This window comes from Chenopodium quinoa, unplaced genomic scaffold (assembly GCF_001683475.1).
Source record: "Chenopodium quinoa cultivar QQ74 unplaced genomic scaffold, ASM168347v1, whole genome shotgun sequence".
NCBI lineage: Eukaryota > Viridiplantae > Streptophyta > Magnoliopsida > Caryophyllales > Amaranthaceae > Chenopodium > Chenopodium quinoa.
Window position 1 is genome coordinate 1,882,756 of NW_018743906.1, and position 19,924 is coordinate 1,902,679.

The 19,924-nt window shown below is 31.5% G+C and overlaps 1 protein-coding gene across 1 annotated transcript; it reads left to right on the plus strand.

Annotated features, from left to right (window-relative positions):
* Nucleotides 1-8,363: 8,363 nt before the first annotated feature.
* Nucleotides 8,364-12,315, plus strand: LOC110686961 (protein CUP-SHAPED COTYLEDON 2-like). Its single transcript, XM_021863586.1, has 3 exons — nucleotides 8,364-9,289; nucleotides 9,678-9,961; nucleotides 10,679-12,315. Exons 1-3 carry the CDS (start codon nucleotides 9,103-9,105, stop codon nucleotides 11,420-11,422), a joined length of 1,215 nt encoding a protein of 404 aa, XP_021719278.1. The 5' UTR covers nucleotides 8,364-9,102; the 3' UTR covers nucleotides 11,423-12,315.
* Nucleotides 12,316-19,924: the final 7,609 nt, after the last annotated feature.

A 19,924-nucleotide genomic window follows, 5' to 3' on the forward strand; every position in this document is an offset into this window, starting at 1 on the left:
ATCTGAATCCCAACGTGAACCATGTGTGTAGAAACACTATTTTGAAATATTGTATTGCTGAGCATGATAAGTTTAAGTCTTTGTTGTTGCAATCTTTATCTGGAATTGAAGGTAGAGTTAGCTTCACTTGTGACTTGTGGACAGCATGCACTAATCGAGGTTATCTCACTTTAACGGCACATTATGTTGATAAAGATTGGTGTCTTAGGTCTAAAATTCTGAATTTTCGTTATTGTGGTCCTCCTCATACTGGTGTTGAGGTAGAAAAATTTGTGTTAAAACTTATTGGGGAGTGGAACCTTCAGGGTAAAGCTTTTGCAATGACTGTTGATAATGCTCGATCCATGGATGTTATGGTTAACCTTTTGAAGAAAGATTTAATGTTGACTTCTCCTCTTCCTTGTAATGGTAAATTTTTTCATATTCGATGTTCAGCTCATGTCTTGAACATTATTGTTCAAAGAGGTTTAAAAGAAGTTGATAGTAGTGTTCAAAAATTGCGTGAGGTTTGTAAATATATTGATTCTTCAGACTCTAGACTCACTCAATTTGAGCATGCTCTTCATGAGGTTAACTGTGTGTTTAATGGAAAGTTACGTCTTGATGTTGTGACTCGTTGGAATGCCACCTATACGATGCTCCGAAAAGCTTTAGAAGCAAAGGAAGCCTTGAAATTGGTTATCGATAGGTTTATGGGTTATGAATTCAAACTTTCGGATGATGAATGGGATACCCTTACTAAAATATGTAATTTCTTAAAGCCATTTTATGAAATCACTGTGTTATTTTCTGGTTCAGAATATCCTACTGCAAATTTGTATTTCGCTAGTGTTTTAAAAATTGAGCACACAATAAGTAAAGCGCATATAGACCCTAAACTTGCACCCATGGCAAAAGTTATGCTTGAAAAGTTTGAGGGCTATTGGGATGAATATAGTTTGATCCTTTCAATTGCTATTGTTCTTGATCCACGCTATAAGCTTGTTCGAGTGACGAAGATGTTAAAAGTGCTTTATGTTGATGAGGCATGTGTTGAAAAGGCGAAGGTAATTAAAGATGCTCTTTTGGAGTTGTACAACTTTTATTATTCTATGTCTTTCGGTGTTACATCAAGTACAATTGTTCCACCCTCCATCCCAGCTGTTATCGATAAATCAAATAGTCACTTGGATGATGACATATTCAAGGTAATCAATTTCTGTTTATTGTGGTTTACAAAATTAATAATTGTATGTTTTAATTTTTATTATTTAATAAAGCATTTTGTTTGAACTTTTCTAGTATGTTGATGATGATGATGATGAGGATGGCCCATCAAATCGGCCATCGATGGAGATTGATTCTTATTTGTGTACTCCTCGGCAACCAATTTATGAAGGGCAGAAATATGATGTTCTCAAGTATTGGGAATCTCAAATTAGTGTGTACCCCATATTAGCTGTTATGGCTAGGGATGTTTTGGCCATTCCTATTACATCGGTAGCCTCTGAGTCTTCTTTTAGCATGGGTGGTCGTATTTTAAACAAGTATAGGAGTGCGCTTTTGCCTAAGAATGTTGAGGCGTTGGTTACAACACAAAATTGGTTACGTGGTTATGATTGTGATATTGAAGAAGACGTCCTTGACATTGGTAAAGAAGTGATAGATGAAAGTTTTGCATCTAGTTAAGATATGGAATTGTGGTTCAGGCTTTTGCTAAAATGTTTTAATCTCATAGAACAAATATTAATAGTTTTAATCACATTACATTATTGATATTTTGTTCCTTATTTGTCTTGAATTATTGGTTATTATTTTTGTTGTAGTTATATAATTCTACTGTAATGAGAGTCATCAAACTAAAAAAAAGTAGTAACGATTTGCTTGACAAATATTAAGAGCATTCTCACTGGCAACACAGGAACTGATAAAAGAAAGTAGAAGTTAATAGCCCGTTTCACTTTTATCTTGACCCTGACTTGACCTTTACTCGCAACGTACTCGCCCCGCTAATGACCCGCATTGACCCGCCCAATAACCACTCCTAGTAGTAAGTGGTTTGTAAATGGTTTGATTTATAAGCGATTCGGTTCATAAACATTTTGGTTTATAAGCGGTTCGGTTTATAAACGGTTCGGTTAATAATCAGTTCGGTTTATAAACGGTTCGGTTTATAAACAGTTCGGTTTATAATCAGTTCGGTTTATAAACGGTTCGGTTTATAAACGGTTCGGTTTATAACGGTTTTTATGGCAGTTCAAACGGTTTCGGGTTAGAAACGGTTCGGTTCATTTTCGGTTCGGTTTCCTTTCAGTTCGGTTTAGATTTTGGTTCGGTTCTTAAACGGTTTAACGTTACTCGAATCGGTTCGGTTTCGGGTTCACTAAAATGCGGTTCGGGTCGGTTTTCGGTTTAAAAAAAGCGGTTTCTAAACGGTTCGGTTCTCATTCGGATCGGTTTGAATCGGTTCGGTTTCCCCGGTTCGGTTCGGTTTTTGACAGTACTAATCGTGGGGTATTCATGAATATATTAGGAGATGAAACATATAGAATGAAATGAAATGAGGGAAGGAAATGAATATTTTATGAGATAAGGAAATTATGAGCTGAACTAAACTGATTGGAGCTGAACTAAATTGATTGGAGCTGAACTAAACTGAAATGCATATTTTATGATAGAAGGAATTTAGGAGCTGAACTGAACTGAAATTAAGCTGGAGTGAACAGGCACTCGGTTCAGCAAAAATAATTTCAGCTCCGTAAAATAATTTATGTTTAGCATAAATAAGGTGAAGTGAATGAGGCCTAATAATAGAGAAAATAAGTAGCCAAATAGATCAATACTTGCATATACAAAGTACTTAGCAATTACGAGTATAAAAACAATACAATGCCATTAAAAAGAACACGAATGAAAGTATAATTCTCAGTGTCACAACTTATGCCTAATTTAACGTATGAACATATACGGATAATACATACACTTAGTTCTTGTTCTCTTCAACTAATTAATTTCAATTCAGATCAGTTCAGTTTAGTTCCTAATTTACTTCTCCCATAAACAATTCAGTTCAATTCAGTAAGTCAGATCAGGCTCTTAGGTCTAATGATGAATTATAAAGGATAATAATGAAATGTTGATACTCTGATCACCAGATAATAACAATTATGGTACAAGTAGCTACAACAGTTGGTTCAATCAACATCGCCTTATCATTGATAATGAAGTTTGAGATGAGAGGACCATATAATAATTACCACTAGTATATGAAATTATGAATAATAGAGTTGAAAAAAAGGTAAAATTTGATGAGATATGCACAGCATATATACTGTTGGTCTTACGGATATTGATATTGATAGCACGAGTGTTACGTCTCCTGTAAAACAATTCACTTGATAATGCCATGTACGACTACATCTTTGCTTAGTTGTTGCCAGAAATATCTGCCTCAACTCAAATATCACCTAAACTAAACTAGTGCCATCTTCATTATTTTTAAGGAGATGTTAGGACTTTAGAGTTTTTAACATTTTACGGTAGTCGTTTGAAAAATGACTACCACATTATTTTAGTAATATATAATATGATTGGTTTATTTTTTCTCCTTATAAAATTGTCACAATTAGTCTTCTTATTATATCTATAATGCAAATATATTTTTTGAAATTTTCAATCTAATATAAAATAAATTTTTTTCGAGAAACTATAAAATAAGAATAAAAATTACATAATTGAAACTAAAAAATTAATAAATAAAAAAAAATGTTGAAAATACTATTTTATACTTTAAGTAAAGTAATATAATTAATTATTTGGAAAAAATATATCAATTGTAACTATGTAATCATGAAAACATTATGGTAGTCATATTTCAAATGACTACTGTAAAATTTTCAAGTTTTTAACATTTTATATTATGCATTTATGCTATTCATTTCATTTGCGTTTTTAATTTAATTTTGATTTTAGAAAAGTCAAACTCGAATTGTTGATCGATTTTCTTATTAACGTTTCAAGTTTTTTTTTTTTTTTTTTTTTTTTTTTGCAATATTCATCAATTAATATGTTGTTAGAATTGTTTTCATTCTATAATTTAAATACATACGGAGTATAAAGTTAAAGATACTATCGGTAAATGACTAAACGTGACGTGTTAAAATGTTTTCTTTTGTTTTCTTTTTTTAAAAAAGTGTTAGTTTGAGAAAATTCATTTTATTAAACCAAGAGTATGTTTAGTTCAACTTAATTTAAGTTCAGTTTAACTTTCAGTTTCTAATTTTCCTCTCTCATAATCAATTCATTGCACCTCTATTCAATTCAGTTCGATTGTTTTTAGTAAATCGGAATAGGCACCAAATAAAGGCAATTCTTCACTTTTACCAAAGCCTTTCTTGCATGGTGCAACTTTTGTGCTGCGCAAACTTTGGTGCAATCCGATCACAACATTGACGCTATGCATATTCTCACCACACAACACAGTAGATAAGCATTGCATAATACAAGTAAAGACAGATCAAATTATAATATTCTTCACAATTCATATCATCTGATCGATCTTAATTTATTTAAACATAATGATGCATTTAATGTTAATTTATACCAGTAATAATAAATAACGTGCACAATAAATAAAATTAATACAAATATGAAGTAGAATGTGATAAGAGGTAAAGGACAAAAGAGTGGATACAAAATAGAAATAAAATGAATAGCAAAGCCCAAAACAGATTATATAATCAGAAGAAAACAACAAATAAAGGTAAAGATGAAGCAGAAATAGAATTAGCAGAGTTAAAAGGGGGAGAGAGAGATTATTATTTGCAGAATAGCAGCAGCTGAGAGGTTTAGCAGTGTTTACAGGTAACTTTTATGAAAATAACAGCATATTACAGTATTAGATTTACCTTAGCTTCCTACTCTAGCTAAAAGCTGTATTTGTATAGATACTAATTAATCACTTTATCATCATCATATACTTCATGCATGCAACAAATCAATACTCCAGAGTTTAAACTATAGTTTATTGTTAGTTCATTATGAATCTGGTCCCGGATTCAGTTTGGCCTAACTAGTGGGATCAATTTTGGGTTGGATCCACTAAAAAAAGTGATACGAATCAGAGTAAATTGGTTTGGTTATTTCACGTAGTCATGATTTGAATTACATTTTAATTTGAAATAAGTTAATTATTTTTAAATAAGTTTTTGAAAGTGACCAAATGAGAATAATTGTAAAAAGAGCGCTACGTATTAGTCGAAGAGATTAAATTGGAAATAACGGATTAATTATATGTTAAATGTGAATTAAGTTTTTAAGTAAATAGTTTAGTTAAATAATTAAATTGAAAATAACGATTAATTAAATGTCTCAGAAACTCACATGGAGTAATTTGTCCTTTACAAGACTACATAAAGTACAAAATAACGTCCAATTTTTTAATTTTTTTAAGGGTTAATAGGTATGTTTAAAGTTTTATTATTACATTCAAATTTTACAAAAATCCAACATTATAATTATGTTGCTATTAAAATGTTGAAAACAAAGCAAGAGTACACTTTAATTCTAAGATCGAAGGATGATGGATGTGAGTGAAAGAAACTTGATTTGCTATCAACGAGATGACATTGAGGCTAACCATCAATAGGAAGATCAACCGACACAGTTGACTAATCTAAATTTCATAAATTTAACCTATTTATCAAATTTTATAAACCGTTGACTTATACATATCAAACAAATTGGTTTAGCCGTTTAGCTGGATTTTATACTTCATCTCACTTAAGAATATTTTGAACTTCGAGCATTATTAGAGCCAAAGGGCCTATAGCACGAAAGCCTTTTTCACATGACATATATAGCCAATATGCTCGCCTATTTAAAGGTCTATTTTCTAAATAATTACTCATTTCATCTCATATACATATATTACGAAGGGTCTGTTAACCTTATTTTCACTTATTTCAAGTTTATAATCTATTTTACTACCTTCTATTTTCAAAAACATCAAAAGTTATTACATTCTTGCCCCCAAACTACCACATGACGTCATTTTGGGCCTATTCTTTCCCTTCCCTCCTTATTTCCCTCACATTTCTCATTCCTATGTGGATTCTCATCTCCCCTTTCACTTTTTTTCCCCCAAACCACCAATAATTGTTAGTCAATTTTGATTTGGAGGAGTGAATTGAAGTGATTTTGATTGTTTGGGGGAAAAAAAGTGAAAGGGGGGATGAGAATCGAGTTAGGAATGAGAAATGTGAGGGAAATAGGGAGGAAAGGGAAAGAATGAGCCCAAAATGACGTCATGTGGTAGTTGGGGAGGCAAGAAGGTGGTAACTTTTGATTTTTTGAAAAATAGAAGGTGGTAATTTAAATAAAAAAAATAGAAGGTGGTAATTGCTAAAATGGACATAACAGAAGGTGGTAATTGTCAAAATAAAATTCAAATAAGTTAATATAAGTTAAGTTCAGGAAAAATAAGTTCTGATAAAGGTTGTGCAAGTTCAAATTACAACTAAAATAAGTTTTAATAAGTTCAGATAAGTTAAGTTCAAATAAGTTCAGATTAGTGAAAATCAGGTGACTATAACGCACCCAGAGTATTAAACTTTTTTTAAAAGAAAATTGAACATAATACAAGTTACCGAGCTTCAAAAAACGTGAAGAATAATTAAAAATCAATTAAATACCACTTTTTATATGTAACAAGTATTGTAACATATAAAAGTATTTTATTTTATTTTTTAATGTTTGATGGATCATGGAAAACTAAACTTCTCATAAATTTTTTTTTGACAAAATCACGGTGCTTTAAACAATTTCATAAACTTTTAAGAATTGTTATATGTATAAAATTCTACGTTTTTTTTCAAACAAATAACTTCATATATTTGCACAATATAATGTAGCAAGGGAATATTAGGTAGATCTATATGTATGAAATATTAAATTATTGGTCGATAGAGATGAAAAAAAATAAAATAGATATCAAACTATGTGATTATAATTAGTTGTTAACATGAATGGTGGAGACTTTAAGAGTTGAGACTTGAGAGTGTCACATACTTATATGCACGTGAAGTCGTGAACAATTGGAGTTTTATTTCAATAGTAAAACGAGAGTGGGGTATAGTTCAAGTGATAAAAGGTGGGGTATAGTTCAAGTGATAAGAGGGCTTAGAGCTTTTCTCCCGAAGTCCCGATTCTTGGGATCGATTCTCATCCCCGCCTTCGTGGCTCTTATAAACCAAAAAAAAAAGTAATAGTAAAATAAATTAATTTAAAACAATTAAAAGTAAAAATTAAAGATTATTTGGAATAATTAGATTTATATATAGTAAATATTTTCTTTTTGTTCCATCAATTTTCATTTATAAAGCAAGATTATTCTCACATATTAAGCCGCGAATAATATGGTTCATAGTTCAAACATGTACTGCATACTACGGGTCGGTTCACATTTTTAAACTGAGCATAACAGAACTAAAAATTTTATGAGAGAAGGAAGTTAAAAGCTGAATTGAACTGAATTGATTGAAGCTAAACTGAACTGATTGGAGCTAAACTAAAATGAACAGGCCCTACGTAAGAAATTTAAGATGTGAATATAGTTTGATTTAAGTTTAATACTTCCTTCATTATTTTATTATTGCATCGTAAGCGTTTGACACAAAATATTTGAAAGTGAAAAAAAATGAGAGAGAAAGGTAGAAATACAAAGTTGTCCATATGATTGTACATAAAAATAAAAAGTAAAAGTTAAAAAATAAGGGTATATTAGCTATTTATAGTATGATCACAAATATTTCTTTTTCATTTCGAACCGGCTTTTAAATAACTCTAGACATAAATAAACAATATAAGGGACAAAAATAAATTTCCAAAAGTTCCAATGCAAATGCAAACTACTGATAAAATATTGGAGTAGTAAAAAAAATTAATTGAAAATCCCAAGCTCATCAAATTTATACACTCAAAAGACAAATATTTTACCTTAAGTTTACCTCACCTATCTAATAATTTAAAGTTACCTTACATTACCTCAGACTACCCCTTACCCCCCTTACACACTAGCCCTGCCTTCCTCTGCTCCCATCTAAAAGATTTCACTTCTTACCAAATTTTTATTGAACGATTTCCTATAATATTTGTGTAAAGAAATATTTGACTTTATTGTCAGCGACAGGTCTCTTTGCGTCCTTGTTAATTCTTAGCCCACAACAAAAAAAAGAGAGTGCCGACAATTACACTTATAACTTCAAAGAGACCGCCTTTCAATAAAAACAGGTTTCTTTGACTTTATTTTACCAAAATTGCAAAACCGCTAATACCGTTAGCGGTTTTAAGCTGAACCAAAAACCAATCCTACGTGGACACTACTTTGAGAATTTATTTTTAAAACGAAGCATAATGAGAATTAATTTCTATTTCAATAATATTAAGGGAAATCGTTCAATTTTTATTTTCTTTATTTTTTAAATATATATTTTAAAATTTTATAATTAATAAAAATTAAAAAAATCCTAGTGTACTATGCTGACATTTTTGAGATATTGTTTCAGCTTTATCGATTTTTGCTAAAATCTCCTCCCTTTCTTTCTCTCATTTTCCCCTCATCCCCAAAACTTAAAAAATTAAGAAATTAAATAAATAAATTCAAGAAAATAAAATAAATTTAACAAAAATACAAAAAAATAAAATAAAATAAAAAAAAGCTCATATTTTTCTTCACTGACAGATAGGAATACCCTCTGCAAATTTCCTAACACACGCACGCATACTCCCTTTCTCTCTCTTCATGTCATACATCATTACCTAAAGCCAACGGAAATCATAAATGTGCACACAAAATTTTTAAATAAAAAAAAAATCACAATAATAACAAAATAAATAAATAAATACTCTAAAATAAAAATATTAGAGAAATTAAAATAAAAAAAAAAAAGAAAAAAACAGGACAGGACAGAACAGAAAAAACCACAGTATATTGGGTTTCGGGCCCCTACCATACCACAACTCTTCCTTTTTAACACCCCTTCAAATTCTCACAATTCTTGCTTCAAAAATTTCTCATAAAAACTTTGGGTTATTTTTATTTTTGGTTTTGTGGGTTGTTTGAAAATGGACCAACCTTTTTTTCTTCATTTTGATAACAGTGAGTCGAATTTACCACCTGGGTTTAGGTTTCATCCAACTGATGAAGAACTTATTTCTTATTATCTGCTTAAGAAAGTTCTTGATGGTAATTTTAGTGGTAGAGCTATTGCTGAAGTTGATCTTAACAAGTGTGAGCCTTGGGAACTTCCTGGTATTTCTCTTTCTTTTCTTATTTTGTGTTTTATTTGTTCGGAATTTGTTGTCTCGTTGATAGTGTAATTTAAACTTGTAACACGTAATGGTTGAGTCCGGGTAATTTCTTTTATTATAGTATTACCAAGTACTAACTTTTCTACCTTGCTTAGCTTCATCATCGTTGATGTATGTTTTGACTTTTTTCTTTTTTGTAGTTTTAATAAAATTTCATGATCATATATAATGTACAAGTTTCTCATCTAGTGTACATAAAACTTAATGAAAAAATTTACTACTCGTAGTGTACTATTTTTGCTAACATTATATTAACATGAATTTTAATATTCCAAAGAATTATACAAGTAAATGTTAAAGTTAAACTATATATTATGTGATGAGTGTAGAGAAGGCGAAGATGGGGGAGAAGGAGTGGTACTTCTTCAGCTTAAGAGACAGGAAATATCCAACGGGGTTACGGACTAACCGGGCAACAGAAGCTGGTTACTGGAAGGCAACCGGGAAAGACCGGGAAATTTACAGTTCCAAAACAAGTGCATTGGTTGGAATGAAGAAGACTTTGGTGTTTTACCGGGGAAGAGCTCCTAAGGGTGAGAAAAGTAACTGGGTTATGCATGAGTACCGCCTCGAAGGCAAATTTTCTTACCACTACCTTTCTCGCACCTCTAAGGTACGTATTTAGTTGTCACGTTACTAGTTTTAAATTTCGTTACTCGTGGTGTAGGTGTTGATATTTTACATATGAAGTGTGTGTTAGAATTAGTTAATATGGTTAAATTGTTTTTTTTGTTAAAAAAAAAATTGTGATGTGTTGTTTTGCATGCGTTTAGCAAGTACTACTATGATTGCATTGTGTGAATAAATTGATGAGAAAAATGAGAGAAGTTGAAAGGATTTTTCATGGTACAATCATTTTCAGTGAAATAAGCAAAACACTACTTGAGTATTCTCATCAGGTAGTAATTATTGACATTTGATATGATATCTTTTATTTCAGGAAGATCATGAATGACTTGTGAAATTATATTCATATTTTGTTACCTTGTAGTTTTCACAATGTTATGATGACTTAGTTAAATCAAAAGATTTTGAGACTATATTTTATGGTACTAAATTAAAGTAGTGAAAATCAAGTACATAAATGTAAATAATTAATGGATTTTTTTTTTTTTTGAGTTAAATCATGAGATAATCTTAACAACTTATTTTTGTCTTTAAATTAGATCATATTTGTATACTTGTAATCTTGTATCATGTGGTTAACGTTTTTTTGATACGAGTATTAGTCTTGATAAGTCACTAATTTTTTTTGAACATGATAATTGTCACTAATTTTGTACTAGGGCACATTTGTTAATACTTGAATTGTATGAAATTTTGTTAATAGGATGAGTGGGTGATCTCAAGGGTGTTTCAAAAGATCGGTAACGGAATCGGAACAACAAGCACCGGCACCACCAACACCGGAGGCGGAAAGAAAACTCGATGCAGTGGAATCATGAGCAGCCTCTACAATTACAATAGTAGTAACAATGATGCATGCAGCTCACCTTCCTCAGCTTCAATCTCAATCTCTCAGCAGCTTCCACCACTCCTGGACTCCTCCCCTTACGGCGGAGCCTTGAATGAGGCTTGCTCCTACGACGATGGGAGCGAATCCAACAATACCACCAACAATCCAATCAAGAAAGAGCACGTGTCCTGTTTCTCCAACAACAACAACAACAACATAAATATAAACAACACTAGTAGTACTAATAATATTATTAGCAACTTTAACCCTTTTGAGCTCACATTTGCACCCCCACCACCAATGATGAGCACTCCACCTCCTAGGAGTATTACTAGTAGTAGTAGTAACTCATTTACCTTATCCGGGGTAGGGTTACCGGTTTTCCCTAGCCTAAGGTCCCTCCAGGACAACCTCCACCTCCCTTGGGTCGGTGGGGGAACACCAGTCCAAGGCGGGTGTGAATTAGATGTGATGATGGGAGGTACTAATGCAACATGGGGTGGTGGCAATGGCGGTGGCGGGGTCAGGTTTGATCATTACATTGGTGGTGGAAGGGTGGGAATAGGTGGTGGTGGTGGTGGTGGTGGGAGTGAGCTAGACTGCATGTGGAGTTACTGATAATGACAAGGCTTGCTAATCAGTCTGCATGGTGTTCTTGCATTGCTTGTCTGAGTGGGTTTGACTTTTGGGGGCCTTTAGCTTTAGCTTTAGGTAGGCTATTCTATGTGTGTGTTAATCAGAGTTTGATGTGAGTAGGGTTATGGTATGGTACTATGGTATGTTATCTAGGTTGTTTGGTACTATGAGTTAGTTTCTACTACTTGTTTTTATTTTTATTTATTGTTGTTGTAAGTTTATTTGTGTATTTCTTTTTTAATTAGGGTTAAAAAAAAAAACTTTGTTTCTAGCTAGTGATTGTTGTTGTATGATTGTGTTATGTACTTTGTGGAATCTTTGTTTTGTACTATATTATTAAATTTATGTGTTGTTAGATTGTTGTATTAATTAAGTAGTTTGTGCATGGTGTTGATAGATTATTATTAATATTTTTTTAAGTCTTCATTATATGGGTTAATTCATCGTGTGGTGTTGAAATTTTATTTTAGTACTTCGATTTCTGTAATTAATTGATATTGCATGTTTTAATTAGATGAAATAGATTAAAGGGTAATTTCGGGGGTAGAATATAATCAACACAAACAAAAGTAATTGGCGGATAATAAATTTATGTACAACAAGAATTAGGAGTTGAAATAATACATTCAAAACTAGGTGTATCAGTGTATGCATTTTGGTTGTCAAAAAAAAAAGAAAAGAAAGAGTGTATGCATTCTTAACAAGTGCTATAATATGAGTTGAAGGGGTACAGGATTTCCATTGTATTATTATCAATTGGAAGATTTAATTGAAATTGAAATCAAAGTTAGTAGGGTACTTGAGAAAAAAGTGACTAATAGTACCAATTACCAATTACCAAGTGACTAATCCATAGTTAGATTTTATTAAAGTGATATTCGCTTCATAAAGTGTAACAAATTCAAAATGATAGATAAGGAAAATTATTCTGCAACAAATGACCGTTTAACATTGCATAACATGACATGGTAGAACGAACTATGTTCAAAAGCCTAAACAAAAGAAAAGTGAACTAATTAATACAATACATAATACAAATTAACTATATTTTGGAATAGAGGGAGTAAAAGTTCACTTGGAGCCTTGACAACTACAATGGCGCAGTAAGCGAAATGGTTGCACAAGAGCTATCTTAATTAAAGTGTTGAAAGGACTATTGAACTTGAAGACAGACAAAGGTCGGTCTGTCTCCATTCTCTCAGTAAGATGTATAAGTTGAGGGAGGTGAAAGCATGTATAATAAATGCAACATGTAATTTATCTCTCTTTTCAAATACAATTGGTGGCCCTTAGTTTGTATAATTTCTTAAAATGTCAGCATAATTTTGGGGATGGATTAAGGCCAGGGTTCACCTATCACACTATTATTATTTATCCAACCTTTTCTTTATCTCTTTCTTTTTGCCTTTCACTTGTGTGCTGCTGTGCAACCTTCATTTACCTCTACCAAATTCCTCCTTGGTGTACTACTATAGTTTGAGATGTGAGTAATAAATGCTCTTCTTTTATGTCTTATTAAGTGTGTAGTGAGTGATTCTAGCCTAGTGGCTAGTGGTGGTGGTGGTAGACGTTTTCACTTTTTATTCGATCTTTCCGTGTAGTATTTAGACTTGAGATCAAATCTTTATCTAAGGATGAGTGAGAGAATCGTGTGTGATGTTGGGCACTTGGACGTTTTAAGTCGTGGCCTTTGGAGATCCCAAAATGCCTTAAAGCAAAAAGAGTTGAACTACGTTTTAAGTTAGCTTAACGACAATCAAAAATATATTACGGAGAATTTCAAGGAAAAAACATGAAATGATATGACATTTATCAATGCATACAAAGCTAAGTTGTACTTGTACTACACTGTACAATATAATAATTTATTCAATTCCCTACGTATCTCGAATTTAAGATTAATCAAAATGGTGTACTTAGCTTCCTCAAAATTTAAGTTTAAGTTATAAGTCTCATAACTAATGAAAATTAGATGATCAGAAAGTTAGTGAGTTACTAAATGAACATAGCATTGAGTTAGGTTGGTTTGAGTTTGATTTCAAGCTAAACTCAAACTCGGCCATAATTAAGTTGTAACAAACATTTGTCAAACATGACATTTTCAAACTCTACAAGCTCGAACATTGTTTGAGTTAGGATTGTTATCGTAACACACCGAGCTAAGCTAAACCAAACTCATACTCGTATTAGGTTTAACTCGATCTGCTCTTTATAACCCCTAATCCCTAACTGTCATATTACCACACTTATACATGATCAAATTATCTCAACTAGAGCCTCCAACATTCCAACCCTCACATACCAAAACAGCTATTCCATACAATGATGAAAATATTAACCCAATGATTACTTAACCAACAAAAATATGTGGTTTTCAACAAACATCACAACTATTATTTCATCTACTGTTATAAACGCTGGTCCCCTTTTAATATATATCAAAAAAAGTAAATAAATTGAAAGAAACCTAAAATTCTCATTATAAGTTAATTTCTAAAATTGTCTCAAATAATCCATTCGTATCAAAAAAATATAAATAGGGACAAAAAGCTAGTGGTTTGAAGTTTATAATGATTAAGTATGACGATAGCTTAATAGTACATGAAATAAAGGATGGTCCAAAAAATAAAATAAAAAAAAATAAATAAGACTTAGCTAAAATTAGGTTACAATATAAGCCGCGTGCTCTGAGAAATTCAGCATTGCAATCTCAGTTTTAAACGATACTAGCTACGTCTCTCTGCATCTATTTATTTTGGGAAATTTCCATCCAATTACATGTACTATATATTATTTGTAAGGTTAATTTTTTGAATTCTTTGTTGTATCTTTATGTCATTTTAATCTACCTAAAATTAGATATTGATTTATGTTTTTCGTCTAGGATTTATAGTCTTGTTATAGATCTTGACTCTTCGATCAATTATATTTATGGATTATATTTGTCATAAAGTCACGAAAATATGTTTACAATAGATTTTTTCATGTACTATTCATCTTTGGTGCCGAATACTTCTAATAATCATGTGATAATCGATCAAAAAGAGAAAGTCGCATCGTGAATGTATTTCGTGAGAAGGGTCTAATAAACTCCTAGTGTTCTCTCTTTTTCTTGCTTAAAATGGTATAATGGAAGTTATTTAGAAGATAATAAAATTAGCCTTATTTATGAGCACGAAATTCATAACATAAACATTCTCGAGTGATGGATAAAACAACGTGTAGTAAGGGCCTGTTCTTATTTACTGAACTGAATATTTTATAAGAGAAGGAAATTAAGAATTGAACTGAAAATAACCTGAAGAGAACATGTCCTAACACCATATAATATATACACAATCACTCAATCACACATAACTTTAATGTAGTAACACCATATAATATATACGTACATACACTCTCAGTCAATTACGCATAACTTTAAAACTATTTAATTTTAGATAGAGTGAACATATACATGAGTAACACCATATAATACATACACATAACTTTAAAATTCTTTGTTTTTATATAAAGTGAACATATACATGAGTACAATAATTATATAAGTAATTTAACTTATGAAGTATATGTTGTATATGAAGGAAAAATTGTTAGTACTGTAGCAGATTTCATTTAGTGAATTAGTAATGCAGTACCATTTATAATAATAGTGCAATTCAACTAAGTTTCAAAAATAATTTGTTTTTAGTTTGTGTAGCATTGTATCATTTAGGCGAATTACTTAAATACGGATTAATATATTAAATGTAGCAATTTCCTTGCAAGAACTCTAATTTTGGATTTTCTTTTTGTTTTGCGCAGAAACTTTTTGTGTGTTTGTGTATTATGAAATGTACAACATAATTATGCAAGAAAGTAGAAAGCAAATGAACCAAAATTCCAAAAGCTAGGTTTGAGGGTTTTGGTTGTACTATGTTTGAGGTGCAAAGTGCAATAATGATCCAAGACTTTTGGGCCATTGGCTGTTGTTTGTCTATATAGTAAGTTCATCAGGTTGCATCTTTCATGAGCTAGTGATATTATCATTGTTTTGTGTTGGACGACTTGGACCACCCTAAAGTCATTCCATCATGCATCAATTAGACAAGAAAATGTCATATAAAACCCCATCCAATTGATAATGCTGTGATGTATGGATTTGTATTTAGAGGTGTCAAAAACTAATCTGATTTCAAATCGATCCAAAAAAATTAAATTCAGATTTGAATTAACACTTCTACTTAGATTGTATGTTATATCTAATCTAATAGGCTAACTTCGCTCCACTAAAATTTTTCATTGAACAAAATAAATATCGTCTTATATGTCAGTTCAAAAAAATATGGCACTTAAGTTGGGAGTGGCAAAACCAAAAATAATACTACCTCCGATTTTTATTAATTACAACTTTAAAATATTTTATATCTCACAAATAATACCCCAAAGTTGCAAATAATAAAATTGGAGGTAGTATTTAGTCATTTAGCGGGTCCAAAATATGCATTAATTTTTAATTTGGGTCAAGTCATCATAAATTAATTTTTTTTTAGAAATACACGAAACTTTACTATGTGCTCCCTCCATCAGTCTGTCCCTAATATTTTGTCCCATTTAACTTATCGCGGTCTTCAAGACTCATCTCAAAATGGTTTTTTCTATTTTCATACATGGAAAAATTATTAAAACTAAATATTAATAAAAATATACTACCTCTGTTTTTTTTAGTTGACTCGTTTTGATTTTAGCACTATTCATACACTTTTCTTTGACCGTATTTTGATTTTTGTACGTAATGAAAAATGTAGTTACGTGGGATCTTGTTAGATTCGTCATGATATATATTTTTAAAATTTCAACTTTTCATAATTTTTACTTATCGGTAAATAAAGATATAAATGGTTGAAGTTGTGCATTGGTAAACGTGACTAAAGAAACGTGTCAACTAAAAGGAAACGGAGGAAGAATACAATAAGATAAGTCCAACAAAGTCTCACATGACTACCCTATCACTATAGATTAGGAGTATTTTATGGTCAAAATTTTAAAATTTGACCCATATTTAAAGAATGGGGTAAAAAAATTAGGAACAAGGGAGTATATATAACTCTAATTGTTGGATCTGAAGTGAAATTTATTAACCCCACAATTTCCAATGTGGCTTTTCCATTGTTCGAGTATTGGCTTAGGCAGGCCTCCTCTAATGATACGAGCCTTGTTTGACAAGGCTATTGACTGGTTTGATTGGTTAGTTGTATTGACTTTTTTATTGGCTGTTTGACTTTTTATTAGTCTAAAAACATGTTTGGTAAAATTGGTTGTTGGATGTTATTAGTAACTTAGGTAGCTAAAAGATAAAAGCTACTCCAAGTAGCTTTTTCATTTTGGCTTAAAATCCAGGTTTTCAGCTGTCTCAACCATTTACCAAACACAAATTTTGGATGTTTGACCAAATGAAAAAGCCAAAAGTCAATCAAAAAGCCAATGAAAAACCATTTACCAAACAAGCCCATGGTTAAAAAAAAATAAGGTCTTGATTGTGTGTTTAAGCTTAATAGCCAAATAATAACCAGTAAAAAACCCTAGCCTCCTTTTCTCTCTTCTCTCTCCTAAACCTAGTCTCCTTTGTTAATTTTAAGGGGCTTCCATCGGATTTCACCGGTGGAAAGCCCCAATCTTTATTTTCCTGTAAGCTTTTTAATTTGTTTTAGGTTACAATAATGTCTCCCTCGAAAGAAAGGGTTTATCTCCTTCGAAAGACAAGGTTTTTTCGATCTCTTTCGAAAGACAAGGTTTTTCGTACTCCTTCGAAATACAAGGTTTTATTTGTGCTTAATTTGGTCTCCGGTTGTGTGGGGCTACTATTGATTGTGGCTCAGATTCGGGTTACGGAATCAACACAAGAATTTACTTTCTCACAAATTTGCGAAGTGATGACGAATCCACTCAAAAAGTTGTATGAGACAACGAATCGAGAATATGCCGAATTGTTATATTTATGTATTTGTATTCTTAGCCCTTCCCCGATTAATTCTTGTTTGATTTTGTTAAATTCGTTTTCATTATTGTTCATTGTCAATTGTAGATGCCGTATGACTTACATTAATGAAATTTAGTGTCCTTTTAGGACTTAAAAAAAAAAAAAAAAAAGGCTTAAAAGCCAAAGGAGGCCCAATTATTACGTATAGCCCAATGCCTTATACGTAAAGTATTTGAATAGCTGCTCAAATTAAAGGAGGTTTAAAAGTATACAAATTTTTACCTACATCCAACACTATGTATTTCTCCCTACTCCCCCTCTTATACTATACTACGTCATTTTTAGACTATGTATCTCTCCCTACACCCTAGGTATCCTCTATTACATTAGCTCCTCGATCTGTGCAAAGGGAACCATGTGTAGATTGGATTGTAAATAGTCAAAGCACTGACTAGACAAGTTTAGTAGCAAAGCTAAACGGAACATAGTTAACTTCTTTATGTGTTTTTTCATTATAAGATTCAAAAGATGACCCCTAACGAATTTGTTATCACGATCATATTTCTTAATTTCATATTCATTGACAATTATAATAGTTATATTCTGGGAAGTATCAGATTCTTACCCCCACCAACAAGAGTACTAGGAATATCAATCATAGTTTTGGTTTGTTCAATAGATTTAGGAGCATCCTTAAACATAACATAATCAACTTCTATTTGTTCAAAAGTAATCAGCATTCTTTGTGACCATCTCTTATAATTTGTACAGTCAAGGAACTCAACTTTAGACAGATCTAAGGGCCTTTTCTCTTCAGCTTAATTTCAGTTCAGTTCAGCTCTAATCAGTTCAGTTCAGTTCAGTTCAGTTCATTTCACTTCAATTTCTAATTTCCTTCTATCATACAATATTCATTTCACTTCAGTTCAGTTCAGCTCCAATCAGTTCAGTTTAGTAAATCAGAACAGACCCTAAGTAGATCTAATAATAAATATTTTGCTTCTAAATTGTTGGAAAAAATACATGTTGAAATCAAAGACAATAAGAGTTACCGTAGCATATTAATCAAGATTCATCCCCCTCAGTTGTGTCGTGCCACTACCATTACATATATCCTAGTGACACACCCCCAAGGTTTTTGACACAACAACCTATGTAATTTGTATATCCGAACTCGGGGTAGGAATTGCTCAAGAACTGTTTAGATCTCAAAAGGTAGCTATATCTAGGTTTGTGTTTATGTGTTTGGATTTCAAATAAATGAACAATTCAGAAGAAGAAGGTGACACTCGTATTTACATATGCTCCAAAATAGGAAGCAAATTATAAAAAAGAAGATGCATGCATTTTGCTGGCATGAGTAGTAAATTTCTTTAAGCAATCATGAGGGGTATTACACCCATCCCCACCCCACCCCCATAACAACGGGTACAATATCCACATCCATATCCTCCCCGCCGTGTACAAGATAGGATCCATCCCCGCCCCATACCCACCCCATATTTGCTCTAAAACCATCCCAAACCCACTGTCATGATGTTCTATTGTATCACATTAATGACAATTATATCAAATTATGATTAAAAAATTGAAACTCTTATTGTTTGGGCGAATTGGGCCTTAAAGGGTATCAAGTTTCATAAATTCTAAGTTATTCTGAATAATTCTTTATGGCTACACTCCCCTTTAGCCAAACATGCCTACACCCCCCACTATATTACCAAAATGACCCTTCTAGATAACCCCACATATATATATACTGTATAAATTAATAAAATAAAATAAAAAATTATACTCTTCATCTCCAATTTTCTCTCTCATCCTAAACTCTAAAACTTCAACAATAGTGGACAACTGGACATTGTAGACGAAATCAAACAATCAAAGCAAATTTTCTCTCTCCTCCCCTTTTCTCTCTTCTAGTCTACTTCATGTTGGATTATTTTTTTATTTCGAGAAAGTTAGTATTAACGGGAGGCAATTTCAGCAAATTAATTGTTTTAATTTCTTTTTTTGAAGCATCTCAATCTCATATTTAACTGTAGCAAAATTATTCATGGTAAAAATTGTAGTAAAATAAAATGAATTTGCAATAGAAGTTTTGATTATATTATTGTTTTTGTACTCTTTAATTATTTGTAATTTTGTAAAAGGATTATTTGTTTGTATTTGCTAAGTTTTTCTTTTTGGTGATATAATTATTTGGTATACTATTATATCTTTCTGGTTGTTTTGGATTGATTTTTTTTTTTTTTTTTATCAAATTAGTATATATATAATTGTTCAAGTAAATCATGTGTGTTCACATTGAAAAAGCGGCATTATGTTCATTAGTTGATGATATAATGTTCATATTTATTACAAAAAGTGATTAATGACCACTTTTTCTTTATGAGCTTCATGAGCACCTTTGCATAATCTGTCAATTACTTTTTAATCGTATGAAATTTGATGTTCAATTTGAGATAACTTATAGTTCATTTTGAGATAACTTAATGCTCATTTTGAGATAACTTAATGTCCGG